Consider the following 12,495-nt stretch of genomic DNA (forward strand, 5'->3'; position numbering starts at 1 on the left):
TGTGACTCAGTAGCTGTCGCAGACTCCAGCGTTCTGACTGCAGACCTGCGCCGAGCGGCGACCACAACATTTCCTTCTGGAACTTATTGAAGAAAAACTCTGACGTTTGTCTCCGCAGTCAACTCGAAATAGTAGTGTAACGGACGCTTTGATCACTGTTTGTATGCTTCTTACCAAACCACACTGAGTCATGACGTAATGGTGTTAGACAGGAAAAAAGCTGCACCACTCTGTCTTATTCTAGAGAAGTTGTAAACGATGGTGGCTTAAATGAGAACTGCCACGCCACGGAAAAAATGATCTTTCTTTAAAGATGAACCCTCTCAAGATCAAACGTATTTAGACAAAGTATAAATATCTGAATAGATGGAAACACATAGCACATCATGGAGGTGGACATAAACATGACGGCATGTTTTTCACAGCGGAGTCCCGAAAGAAAACATCAGAATGACTGAAGTCTGTTTGATCACGGAACTCAAGTCGACATATGAAGAGACAGAGTATGTGAGGACAGCTGCAGATTAGAGACAGATTTACTTATCTTAACTAAAAAATAGTGTTTTATTGTCACCAATTCAGTAAATGTCAAAACTTTCCCCTTTGCTTCATTCTGAAATGTGCAGTTAAAGTTTTATAATCTGGGTCCGTCGGTCTTGCTGCTGCTTCCACCTCTCTCTGGATCCTGCCTCTCCTCACTGGCCGAATGACAGAGTTTGATTCCTGATGTTGAAGGATAGATGTTTCTAGAGTTCACTTTGCAAGTTGACAGTCTTTCCTTATAAAAAAAATAAACCTCAGATGGGTGTGGGGACAAGGAAGCTTTACAGCAGTTTGCAATTACAGCAGCAGCAGAGAAAACTATGCAAGAAGAATTATGAACAAAGTAATTTCAGACCACTGCAGCTAAACCTGCTGTGTAAAATGACCCCCAGCGAATGCTTGTGTAATTATTATTATTATTATTACCTGCTGAGGTTTGTCTGAAAAGTGTCGGAAAACTCAGTAGTGAAAATGTTGAATGGAAAGAAAGGTTGTTCAGAGAAATGAGACAGTGGCACAGAAGACGCACTACTTCCTCTCTCTCCTCTGAAACTTTTTTTTTTCTTTTAACGCTCGATCAAAGCCCTCCCCAGTCATTCAACCTTCCACTTGTTTCCTGTTCTAACACAGACTTCTTAACTGTGGTGGACGAGGAGTTGACATCATTGCAGTTGCACTTCTGCATTTCACACAGAAACATGTCCAACAACACCATGCAGGAGGAGAATTTGCTGTACGCTGGATTCTATGGATGCATCATGGTACTGGGTTTTCCTCTCAATGCTGTGTCCTTGTGGATTCTGTGTCGCCGTCACAGCCTCAAATCCCCCAGTTCCGTCTTCATGGTCAACCTGGCGCTGTCCGACCTTCTGCTGACCGTCTCTCTGCCGCTGAGGGTCTACTACCATGCCACGGGAACCTGGCCCTTCGGCAACGTAGCTTGTGTCGCCACCAGGATGCTCTTTGAAAACAACCTCCGCAGCAGCTTCATCTTCATCACCCTCATCAGTGTGGATCGTCTGTTGGCCGTGGTTTTCCCTCTCAGGTCCCAGCGTGTGAGAACTGCGTCAAATGCTTGGAAAACCGCAGCACTCATCTGGGTCCTCTTGACCATTGTGAACATTCCAGACAGTGTGAAACTTTTCGGAAAGCTCTCCGATGTTGCACCCTGTTTTACAATTGCAGCTCCAAATCCAACAAAATGTATTATTGAAGTGGTGTTTATACTCTCTTTGCTGTTGGTCAACATTGTGTCCACGGTTTTGGTGACTCAGACTTTGTGTAAGTTGGACAACTCCAAAATCATCAAGAACAGAGTAAATGTAATGATTCTTTTCCTGATGACCATCATCATGTTTTCTGTGTTTTTTTTGCCGCTGGCCATTGCGCATTTATTGCCAGGAAAGTTGTGGGTTAAACCCTTAGCATGCCTCGCTTGTGCCAACTGCTGTGTGGATCCACTGTTGTACTACTTTTCTTTGGATGGCTTCTGGAAGAGAGACCGGCCTGCAAGAGAGGTTTCATGACCATTTACATTGAACCTTCATAAATGATTGTTTCAAGAAGTGAAAATGAGTTGTGATATCTTGCTCAACCGAAATGTCACACGTGATAATAAGATGTGTGAAAAACATAGCCAATGCTTCCTGTGTGATCTTGTTATGATGAAGTCGAATATGTTCTGTCTAACTATTTACCATATCACCTTCCAAAAGGTTTCTCAGTATTTAGTCATTTGCATGCTTCTTCTGAATAAGAAACATTTATGCACAGTCAAGATGGTTTTGTCATTTTTGCTGATGTTGCGAATCCTCATTTTATCAAATAAAAGCTCTTCAGATCTTTTTCTACTCTTTTATCATTGCTTCATCCAAATGCATCTGCATCCATACAGCTTTGCTAATAACAGACAATAATACACAACAGACACACATATTCACAGCTAAGCTAGAGAGACACAAGTTCACACAAACACTGGGCTAAAAAACAAGTAAAGAGGGATTAGGGGCAGACATCATAAAAGTAAATGTATCAGAGCAATGAAATAAACATTCACACATTCAGTAATCATTCGTTCATTCAGGTGAGGATGTCCAAAGGCAATCACACATGGATACAAAATATTAACTGCGTCCTACAGTACAGTATAAACAGGACGACTAAATCACTAACTAAGACAAGATAACTACACAGTCGAGTTGTGCAATGTGACGGCAGTGGGGATGAAGGACCTGCGGCAGCGCTCCTTCCTGCACTGCGGGTGTCACCGTCGTCCACTGAAGGAGCTGCTCTGCCCCTCAGCGGTCTGGTGCAGTGGGTGAGAGCTGTTGTCCATGATGGAGGTGAGCTTGGCTACATCCTCTCACTCACCCCCTCAGCTTGCCCTCCTGACCAGGATGTTAAGTCTCTTCCTGTCATGCCCTGTGTTGCCCGGGGCCCAGCAGACAGACAAATAGAAGAACGCTGAGGCTACCACAGAGTCATAGAAAGTCCTGAGCAGAGGTCTGCACATGCTGAAGGACCTGAGTCTCCTCAGATGAAGGAGGAGACTCTGGCCCTTCTTTTACAGAGCGTTTGTGTTGTGGGACCAGTTCAGTTTATTGTTGAGGTGAACACCCAGGTACTAAGTCCTCTCCCTGGATGTTCACCAGCATGTGTGGGAGTGTTTTGCTTCTGAAGTCCACCACCATCTCCTTCCTCTTACTGGTGTTCCGGCACAGATGGTTGCATTCACACCAGTCGACAAAGTCTATGATGACTGACTGACAGACACACAGGCCACGGTGGCGGAGTCATCAGAGAACGTCTGGAGATGGCAGCTGACCATGTTGTAGGTGAGGTCTGAGGTGTAGATGGTGAAGAGGAAGGGTGAGAAGACGGTGCCCTGGGGCGCCCCCATGCTGCAGACTACCACCTCTGACTCACAGCTGCGCAGCCGCACGTACTATGGATGGTCAGTGAGGTAGTCGATGGTCCAAGCAGCGAGATGTCCATCCACTCTGGCATTCTCCAGCTTCCTTTGCAGCTGCACTGGCCAGATGGTGTTGAAGGCACTGGAGAAGTCAAAAAACATGACCCTCATAACTTCGGCCGGTCACCAGATGGGTGAGCGCCTGCTGCAGCATACAGATGACAGCATCTTCAACCCTGATACTGGGCCTGTAGGCAAACTGCAACGGGTCCAGGGTGGAGCTCACCATGGATCGGAGGTGGTCCAAAACGGGGGTCAAAATCAAAACGTTGTTAGATATATTACCACATTTTTTTTTCTCAATTGAAAAGCCAATTGGAATGTTGTCAATATCATACATATAAATGTTTCAATAAAAAGAACAGCAAGGAAAGAAAGAGACAGGCGAGAGATAAAGAGCGAGGGAAACAATCGAAACAGAAACTAGAAACAGAGAAACAATGAAAGTGTCCTCTGAGAAAGACATAAACAAAACACAAGTGATTTAAAAGAGAAATGTTTTTTATTTATTTATTTATCATTTGGGTTTCACTACAAAGTACAAATTGACTTGGTTATTAAACTTCATATCACATGGCTCTGATTTCATGTTTTACTTTTGAGTTATGGTTTAGAGAAATAAATTAGAGAGCATGGAATAGAAAAACAATTATGTAAAATGAAGTACATCTCCTTATTTATTCCGTTGACTCAAAGAGTTATGGGATGGTGTATGTTTGAGAAAGGTAGATGTTTGTAAGCGCCACAAGAAAAATGATTTGTCAACCACAACAACAACAATAATAATTATAACAATATTTTACAGACATCTATAACTCTGAGACTAAGAAAGGTTTCTTTCTGGGTCTTTAAAATAAAGGACACAAAATGAGGATTTCATCCAAATATATTCATTATTAAGTACAACTGAATTGAGCCACATGTACCCACGCTTGCAATGGAAGTGGTATCACTAAGTATATATTCTACTTTCTTTACCCATCAGCTTCAGTGAGGGTGGCCCACACCATCGCAACTGACCAGACGGCAACTATCACGACTATAGGATATTCCCCAGCTGTGATGGTTCAGATAACCCATAATGCCTTGCAGCGAAATGAAACATTGCCCTCTCTTAGAGTAGTGACCTGTTTCACACCAGGTCAGACTGGTTCTAGGTCCGGTACCAGTTGCCCACTGCAATTTGGAGCTAGTCAGCGTGTTCACACAGGTCACACCTGGCAGTTGTCTCCACCCTTCATGCAGTCTCCCCTTCACCTCTTTTAATCTCTGTCCATTACCCTCTGCGACTGAATCCAAATGCTTGAACTCATCCATATTCAAAACTAGCTCTTTTACACTCATGTATCCTACCTTGCTTCTACTGAGCTTCCTTACTCATCTCTCAGTTTCTTCTCCAACTCATCTGTCGCTTCAGATCTTCATATCACCAGGAAACATCGTAGTAACCAAGGAAACTCTACACTGACCTCTCAGGCTATGGAAGGAGAGTATATGGCTGTGTATAGATTCATATTTAATAAAATGTAGTAGAATGTATCATGAATTCAATCATCAGCATTTTTTCCGGTTTTGAGTCCTCTGTTTATTCCATCACATTTCACCCAGAACATGGCATTTCAGTCCTCTTCACGGGAATGTGGTGGCATACAAGTGCCGTAGTGCATCTATGCATTTATTCAATATAATATCACATGTAAATCATGTCTTATATATTAAATATATTGTGTAATTTAAGTAAGCATATATTCATATTTCATATTTCATATTTCATATTTCATATATCTATATCTATCTATATCTATCTATATCTATCTATCTATCTATCTATCTATCTATCTATATATATATATATATATATATATATATATATAATTGTAGTATTTTCATTTTCGGCAATATAAATCTGTGGCATATACAATATATTACAAAATTACAAAATTATTGTATTCCAAAATATTACAATATACAGTAATATATAATATGATGCACTGCTGCGGAAATTCCCCAATTTATTAATGCACCTGAAATATATATCACACGATATATGGAGGCTAGATTGAGCTTCTACTTGCACCTTGAGTCTCTCTGTCACTCCTGCAGGACACCTCACTACTGTTTCACTGTCCTCATACACGTCGTGCACAACCCTCACAAACCTCTCTCATGCTCCGGACTTCTTGGATTTATTTAGAGCCACAACACACAGTGCAACTGTCTCTGACCTTCTCAGTGTTTCTCTATCAACATCCTGAGAGCAAACGATGGATCTGAGCCGCTCTTTCTTGGCATGAAACCATGCTGCTGCTGACTGATAAGGACTGCTCCGCTAAGCCTGGACTCAACTACTCTCATCAATGCGATCCCTCTATAGTTGATACAGTACTCAGAATCCCTGGTGTTGTATTAAATGGGCTCCAGATGAGTCTTCCTCTACGGGCCATCCTCTCAGCCTCAAGGACCTTGGCTGGGGTGCTGTCTGGACCAACTGTCTTTCCATGCTTCATCCTCTTAAGAGCTTCCCTCATGTCATCCACTTTATGGAGAGAATGACTCATTGATCAAGTTTGATGAAAAATGTAACAATTGGACGAGAATGAATCAACAACAAGATGTTGAAACAAAAACTGAATTCAACTGAATTGAAGTTATATTCACAACTTAATGTCAAAATTCTTGCTGAACATATTGAATTGTCATTCAAAAGCAAACTTGTTCACCACCACTTGACACATATAGGTCTTTTTTTTTTGGTTTTGTTTTGGATTTCACCCAAAGAATTTCAGTATAAACAAACTAAGGCAGGGGTTCTTCACCTTTTTGATCTCGGGGCCCACCTTTTCCAGAACAAATGAGTCAAGGAACATAAGGAATATTACTGATTTGTGATTTCAGAATTACTAATTTCACTTGTGTTCAATAACCTCACATGTAAACAAACCAAAACCTTGTGAAATGGCATGAAACCGTGTGAGCAACGTCAAGCTATTTGTCATAAAAAAGTCCAACCAGCAGCAGAAGTAGGTGCAAGTCATGTCATGTTTGCTAAAGAAAAAGGGAAGAAAAAAATATGCACTTGATGCAAACTGTTGAGAAAATTGGAAAAACTGTACGTCAGGAATAAATATGATAAATTGTCTAACTATCATAAAATATTTTCTTTTACAGAAATAAACTGGTGCTTTCAGTTTTTACCGCTAGGGGCGCCGTCACTTTCTTTAATGTATTACATTATGTATTAAAATCTGAGCATCTCACGGCCCTAACAGCCCAGAGGTGTAAAACAAAAACAAACAAAGAAACAGCCCTCTATAAGCGCTTGTGGGCCACCCATGGTTAAGAACTTATGGTCAAGAATCAGTGATCTAAAGTGTGCTAATGTGAGGTTTCCAAAAATACATTTTGTATATTATGATAACACTGTAACTTTGTATATCTTAAATGATTTATTAGCACAATTTTGTTTTTGTTTTTTTCAGGAATGAAATAAAAGGCCAATAAAAACCCCAGAATAAGTAGACAGCTGCAGTGAGTACAGCTTTCTAGGCGTGTTTTTTTTTTTTTCATTCAATGCTCTCTGTGAAAACCTCAGTTGTCTTTGTTCCTGTCCTTTTCGAATCTGTGGTTGTGTAGTCGTTGACATTACTGCAGTTGCACTTCTGCACTTCACACAGAAACATGTCCAACGACACCATGCAGGAGAAGGATTTGCTGTACGCTGGATTCTATGGATGCATCATGGTACTGGGTTTTCTTCTCAATGCTGTGTCCTTGTGGATTCTGTGTCGCCGTCACAGCCTCAAATCCCCCAGTTCCGTCTTCATGGTGAATCTGGCACTGTCCGACCTTCTGCTGACCGTCTCTCTGCCGCTGAGGGTCTACTACCATGCCACGGGAACCTGGCCTCTAGGCAACGCAGCTTGTGTCTCCACCAGGATGCTCTTTCGCTACAATCTCCGCTGCAGCTGCATCTTCATCACCCTCATCAGTGTGGATCGTCTGCTGGCCGTGGTTTTCCCTCTCAAGACCCGACACCTGAGAACTGCGCCCAACGCCTGGAAAACAGCAGCACTCATCTGGGTCCTCCTGATCATTGTGTGCGTCCCGGACGGTGTGGACCTTTTTGAGGACTTGAAGCGCCCCAATAAGACGACCTGTCTCATGCGGCATGATCAGCGTGACAGCAAGTCACTGATCAAGTGTGTTGTTGAGGTGGTGTGTCTGCTTTCTATGCTGTTGGTCAGCATTGTGTCCATGGTTTTGGTGACTCGGACTTTGTGTAAGTCAGACAACTCCAAAATCATCAAGAACAGAGTAAATGTAATAATTCTCTTCCTGATGAACATGATCATGTTCGCTGTGTTTTTCTTGCCGCTGGCCATCGCACATTTATTGCCAGAAGAGACGTTGGTTGAACCTTTAAAATGCCTCGCGAGTGCCAACTGCTGTGTGGATCCACTGTTGTACTACTTTTCTTTTGACGGGTTTTGGAAGAAAGACCAGCCCAGAAGAGAAATTTCAAGAACATGAAAATTGAATGTTTTCTTTTTTTTTCCATAATGTGACACAGCCATGTGAAAATGATCTGAACTCTTGCCCTAGTTAAATGTCCCACATCCTGCAGTGATGTGTGAGCAAACGCACAGTCCTCACTTCCTGTATGATAAAGGCAAATATATGTTATGTTCCAAAAGGCTCCTAAACAAAAGGTTTCAATTGAATATGAGAAATGGAATCGACATGAGACACCTGTTTGATTGTTTTGTCACTCACTTGTTCTTCCTCATTCCAGCAAATATATTCTGTTCACACTTTTTCAATGAAATATTCATTCATTGTCACTGTTTCAAAATGCTGTGGTTTTAAAATGTTTAGAGATGAAAGCATATGGTGAACGAGAACTGAGCTTGAGCTTGGTGCGGGAGTAAATTCAACCAGTGATGATGAATATGATGATGGCTGGGCACTTACTGCAGGAGCATGAACCTACGTTGCTATTTGCACATTATTGTTCTTCTTCTTCTTCATGCCTTCTGCCATGTCTGCCACTGTTTTTACATTTTTTTTTAGCATTTTTTTTTGTATACTCTTCGCTACCTTCTGCAATATTTCCACTGTGCCTCCATCACATTTCAGACAGGACAAAGCGCCAGTAAGTGCTGCTGGTGGATTGAGCAGACTAACCACCACTACACACTGAAGAAGCGCTTCTTCTGCGCAGCCTCACTGTACGATCATCATGCATCGTCCTCTTTAGAGTCAGAGTCAGTCAAACCTGTGCCCAATGCTCTTATGCTCCAACTGGTCTCCTGGACATTATTGCTCTGCATCTTCTCCTGCCTCTAGCTCATTTACACACTCGTATTATGTCCACCTTCACTCAGCTTTTCCTCCGACGCATCTTAACTCTCACTTCAGAGGATCAGCAAACATCACAGTCAGTGGAAACTCCCCTCGAACCTCATCTCTCGGTCTGTCCATGACAATAACAACCAAGGATGGTTTACCCCTCATCCTTACTGAGTCCCTCTGTCACTGCTACAGGACACCTCACCACTGCTTCACTGTCCTCAACCACTCACTTGACACAGTTTGACAACATATTTAACAGATGGACTCGAATGAATCAGTGTAGAAACAAAAACTGCACTAAATCAGCAAGCATGTGCCAAACAAGATATTTATCATTTAATGCCAACATCATTTATGATTTATTTATATTTAAAACGCAAACCTGTTAACCACTTAATTCATCTACACTGTTTTCTCTACTTTCAACTCAAGATTTTGAGGCAAAGTAACAAGGTCAGAGGCAAAAACTTGTTTTATATATTAGAATAGAAGTCTAACTTTGTATTCCTTAAATGATTTATTTGCACAATTATATTTTTTTTTCAGGAATGTGTCTGAATTTGTGGGAATGGAGAATGAAATAAAAGGTCAAGACAAACTCCAGACTGTTTAGACGGCTGCAGCGAAAGCATACAGCTTCCTACATGAGGGTTTTATTTTTTTCCATTTAACGCTCTCTGTGAAAACCTCAGTCGTCTTCAACTGTTGAACATCCTCTTTGAATCTGTGGTTGTGTAGTCGTTGACATTACTGCAGTTGCACTTCTGCATTTCACACAGAAACATGTCCAACGACACCATGCAGGAGAAGAATTTGCTGTACGCTGGATTCTATGGATGCATCATGGTACTGGGTTTTCCTCTCAATGCTGTGTCCTTGTGGATTCTGTGTCGCCGTCACAGCCTCAAATCCCCCAGTTCCGTCTTCATGGTCAGTCTGGCGCTCTCTGACCTTCTGCTGACCGTCTCTCTGCCCCTGAGGGTCTACTACCATGCCACGGGAACCTGGCCTCTAGGCAACGCAGCTTGTGCCTCATCCAAAATGCTCTTTCGCTACAACCTCCGCTGCAGCTGCATCTTCATCACCCTCATCAGTGTGGATCGTCTGCTGGCCGTGGTTTTCCCTCTCAAGACCCGACACCTGAGAACTGTGGCCAACGCTTGGAAAACAGCAGCACTCATCTGGGTCCTCCTGATCTGCATGTGCATCCCGGAGAGTGTGGACCTTTTTGGACCCCTAAAGTGCTCCAATGAGACGAACCCGTCTGAAAATCATCATCATGGAAAAAAAACAGGTTACATGGTGTTTCTCCTTTTTCTGCTGTTGGTCAACATTGTGTCCACGGTTTTGGTGATTCAGGCTTTGTGCAAGTCAGACAACTCCAAAATCATCAAGAACAGAGTAAATGTAATGATTCTCTTCCTAATGAACTTCATCATGTTCGCTGTGTTTTTTTTGCCGCTGGCCATTGCACAGTTGCACAGTTTAACTGACAACCGTTCAATAGAGTGGTCGGTTAAACCTTTGACATGTCTTGCGTCTGCCAACTGCTGTGTGGATCCACTGTTGTACTACTTTTCTTTTGACGGGTTCTGGAAGAAAGACCGGCCTGGAAGAGAAATTTCAACAACAAACGCACTTCCTGTATGATCTTGCTATGATAAAGGCACATATATTTTATGTTCCATAATGTTCCTAAATAAGGTTCAATTGAATTTGAGAAACAGAATTGACATGAGTCACCTCTGCAAGACAGGAAGTGGAGATTGTTTCGTCACTCGTCCACTTGTTCTTCCTCATTTCATCAAATAAAATCTGCCTTCATTATTTCTGTTTCCAAATAAAGCTTATACACGTAAGGATTCTTAACCATTTATGTGCTAGAGTTTTTGTTACGCGAGTGAATTCAACCAATGGTGACGGTGATGATGATGGCTGGGACTTACTGCAGGACCGTGAACCCCACTCTTGCTATTGACACAATATTTTCTCCAGTGGCTTCTGCCACTATTTCAGGGTTATTTATTTTATTTATTTTTATCATTCTGCTACCTTCGTCCACGTTGCCACTCAGCCTCCATTACTTCTACGACACAACAAAGCACCAGTACGAGCTTCTTGGGGACTGAACAGACTCACAGTCACTACCCACAAAGGAGCGCATTTTCTGACCGCCGCTTTCTGTCTCACTGTACGATCATCATCTGAGCGTGAATCGTTTTATCCAGAATCTGACTCAATCAAATCCTTTCTGTTTTGAATGGTCTGTTACTACCAAACGTCTTTTGTCTCCTTGACTGGGAAAAAGTTTGGAAGTTATGCAGTCGGTCTTCGCCACATGGTTGTGTGTAGCACATAACTACATCAGGCTTCATATTTGCGGCTTGGCTTGTTTAATGGGAGTCCTGTTTTTCCTCATCAGCCATCAAATCTTACATAATAAAATTTTAATATTAAATGATAGTAACTTCTATATGACATGCTGATGTGAGAAAAATGGTGTCCTCGCTCAGGACGCTCCATTATTCTACAAAGAACTACAAACATGGGGCATGAACTGTGAGTCACAAATCTTTGAGTCACTTCCAGTTTCAACAGATCACAAATATCAATCACCAAAGCATTTAATCCCGTACCTGACTGTCAATAAAAAATATAACTGACTCAGGTGTCACCTTCGCTTGACATTTTTTGCTGCAATTTAACACTGTAAGTTAGTGTAACAGTGAAACCACGCCAAACAGACTCCAGGTGTGGCTGGATGCATTCCAGGTGACCCAGACTGGCGGCGCACCGATCTGAGATCTGTTTGTATGTCCACCTGACACATGGGTGTCACACCATCACCCACGTGATGGTGTGGACAACATGAAGGTACACATGTTGCAGAATAATGCTTGCACTTGTAATGTGGTCAGTTAATAGCAGCATGGATGAAAAACCTAAAACAGAGTAATTTTTTTGTTCAAAGCTTTGACAAGGATTGTACTCATGACCTCAAATAAGGATGAAGGTGAATGTATTTTTGTTTATTATTTTTCAATAAAGAAAAGAAGGTTTTTGCCATTAGTTGACTCCTCCCGAACAAAACAAAACAAAACAAAACAAAATGGACAGATGAGGCATGGTGTGCAAGTTTGTGCGATTAATGTTTAGAGGTTGGGGTCCAGATTTTGTTTTACCTCCCAATATTGAAGTGGGACATCATGGTGACAAGCAATCAAACACAGATCAGTAATATAGAAACAGAACTGTGGAAAAGGTGGAGGTCAGAGCACACACACAATGAAAAATAAATAATAAAGAAGCGTGTGGTGATCCATCTCACACAGGGCTGAGCAGAAGAAAGGGAAAGGGAAGTGACAGTTGAACTAGTGTGCGGCATAAATGCTGCGAAAAGCTCAAGCACCAGAAAACATGAAGAGGTGACAACTGAGAGGCCATGTTACCAGCATGGGAGCCGATCGATCCACAGGCTTTTCAGCAGCTGGTGTGAGCAGGTAGGAAGCCAGGAGTGGTTCCAGGTGTGTGGCATTACCCTATTAAGCTCAAGGAACGAAGACAGGAAGAGTCCGGTTAAAATAAAACCAAAATATATTTTTGAAAGTAGAGGCATAAATGCAGCATCA

The 12,495-nt window shown here is 42.1% G+C and overlaps 3 protein-coding genes across 3 annotated transcripts; all 3 read left to right on the top strand.

Moving 5' to 3' along the window:
- The first annotated feature begins 1,199 nt into the window (after positions 1-1,199).
- LOC128764272 (lysophosphatidic acid receptor 4-like) lies at positions 1,200-2,198 on the top strand. The gene has a single exon (XM_053873902.1). It carries the CDS (start codon positions 1,242-1,244, stop codon positions 2,067-2,069), a length of 828 nt encoding a protein of 275 aa, XP_053729877.1. The 5' UTR covers positions 1,200-1,241; the 3' UTR covers positions 2,070-2,198.
- Positions 2,199-3,440: 1,242 nt separating this feature from the next.
- On the top strand, positions 3,441-8,072 carry LOC128764105 (proteinase-activated receptor 3-like). Its single transcript, XM_053873559.1, has 7 exons — positions 3,441-3,496; positions 3,569-3,768; positions 4,500-4,579; positions 4,656-4,858; positions 4,903-5,004; positions 6,683-6,737; positions 7,148-8,072. Exons 1-7 carry the CDS (start codon positions 3,441-3,443, stop codon positions 8,042-8,044), a joined length of 1,593 nt encoding a protein of 530 aa, XP_053729534.1. The 3' UTR covers positions 8,045-8,072.
- A 319-nt stretch (positions 8,073-8,391) lies between these two features.
- LOC128764106 (lysophosphatidic acid receptor 6-like) lies at positions 8,392-10,681 on the top strand. The gene is made up of 5 exons (XM_053873560.1): positions 8,392-8,430; positions 8,651-8,778; positions 8,933-9,104; positions 9,299-9,319; positions 9,605-10,681. The coding sequence occupies exons 1-5, from the start codon at positions 8,392-8,394 to the stop codon at positions 10,514-10,516; spliced, it is 1,272 nt and encodes a 423-aa protein (XP_053729535.1). The 3' UTR covers positions 10,517-10,681.
- Positions 10,682-12,495: the final 1,814 nt, after the last annotated feature.

Source organism: Synchiropus splendidus, chromosome 8 (genome assembly GCF_027744825.2).
Source record: "Synchiropus splendidus isolate RoL2022-P1 chromosome 8, RoL_Sspl_1.0, whole genome shotgun sequence".
NCBI classification, from domain to species: domain Eukaryota; kingdom Metazoa; phylum Chordata; class Actinopteri; order Syngnathiformes; family Callionymidae; genus Synchiropus; species Synchiropus splendidus.

What these genes read in the sequence shown, in the direction of transcription:
- LOC128764272 (XM_053873902.1), top strand. Translation starts at nt 1,242, where the DNA reads ATGTCCAACAACACCATGCAGGAGGAGAATTTGCTGTACGCTGGATTC.
- LOC128764105 (XM_053873559.1), top strand. Translation starts at nt 3,441, where the DNA reads ATGCTGCAGACTACCACCTCTGACTCACAGCTGCGCAGCCGCACGTAC. An exon ending in GATATTCCCCAGCTGTGATG is followed by an intron (nt 4,580 to 4,655) that starts GTTCAGATAACC and finishes GTTTCACACCAG; the next exon opens with GTCAGACTGGTTCTAGGTCC. An exon ending in TCTCAGGCTATGGAAGGAGA is followed by an intron (nt 5,005 to 6,682) that starts GTATATGGCTGT and finishes TTTCTTTTACAG; the next exon opens with AAATAAACTGGTGCTTTCAG.
- LOC128764106 (XM_053873560.1), top strand. Translation starts at nt 8,392, where the DNA reads ATGAAAGCATATGGTGAACGAGAACTGAGCTTGAGCTTG. An exon ending in GAGAACTGAGCTTGAGCTTG is followed by an intron (nt 8,431 to 8,650) that starts GTGCGGGAGTAA and finishes ATCACATTTCAG; the next exon opens with ACAGGACAAAGCGCCAGTAA. An exon ending in TCGTCCTCTTTAGAGTCAGA is followed by an intron (nt 8,779 to 8,932) that starts GTCAGTCAAACC and finishes CTCTCACTTCAG; the next exon opens with AGGATCAGCAAACATCACAG.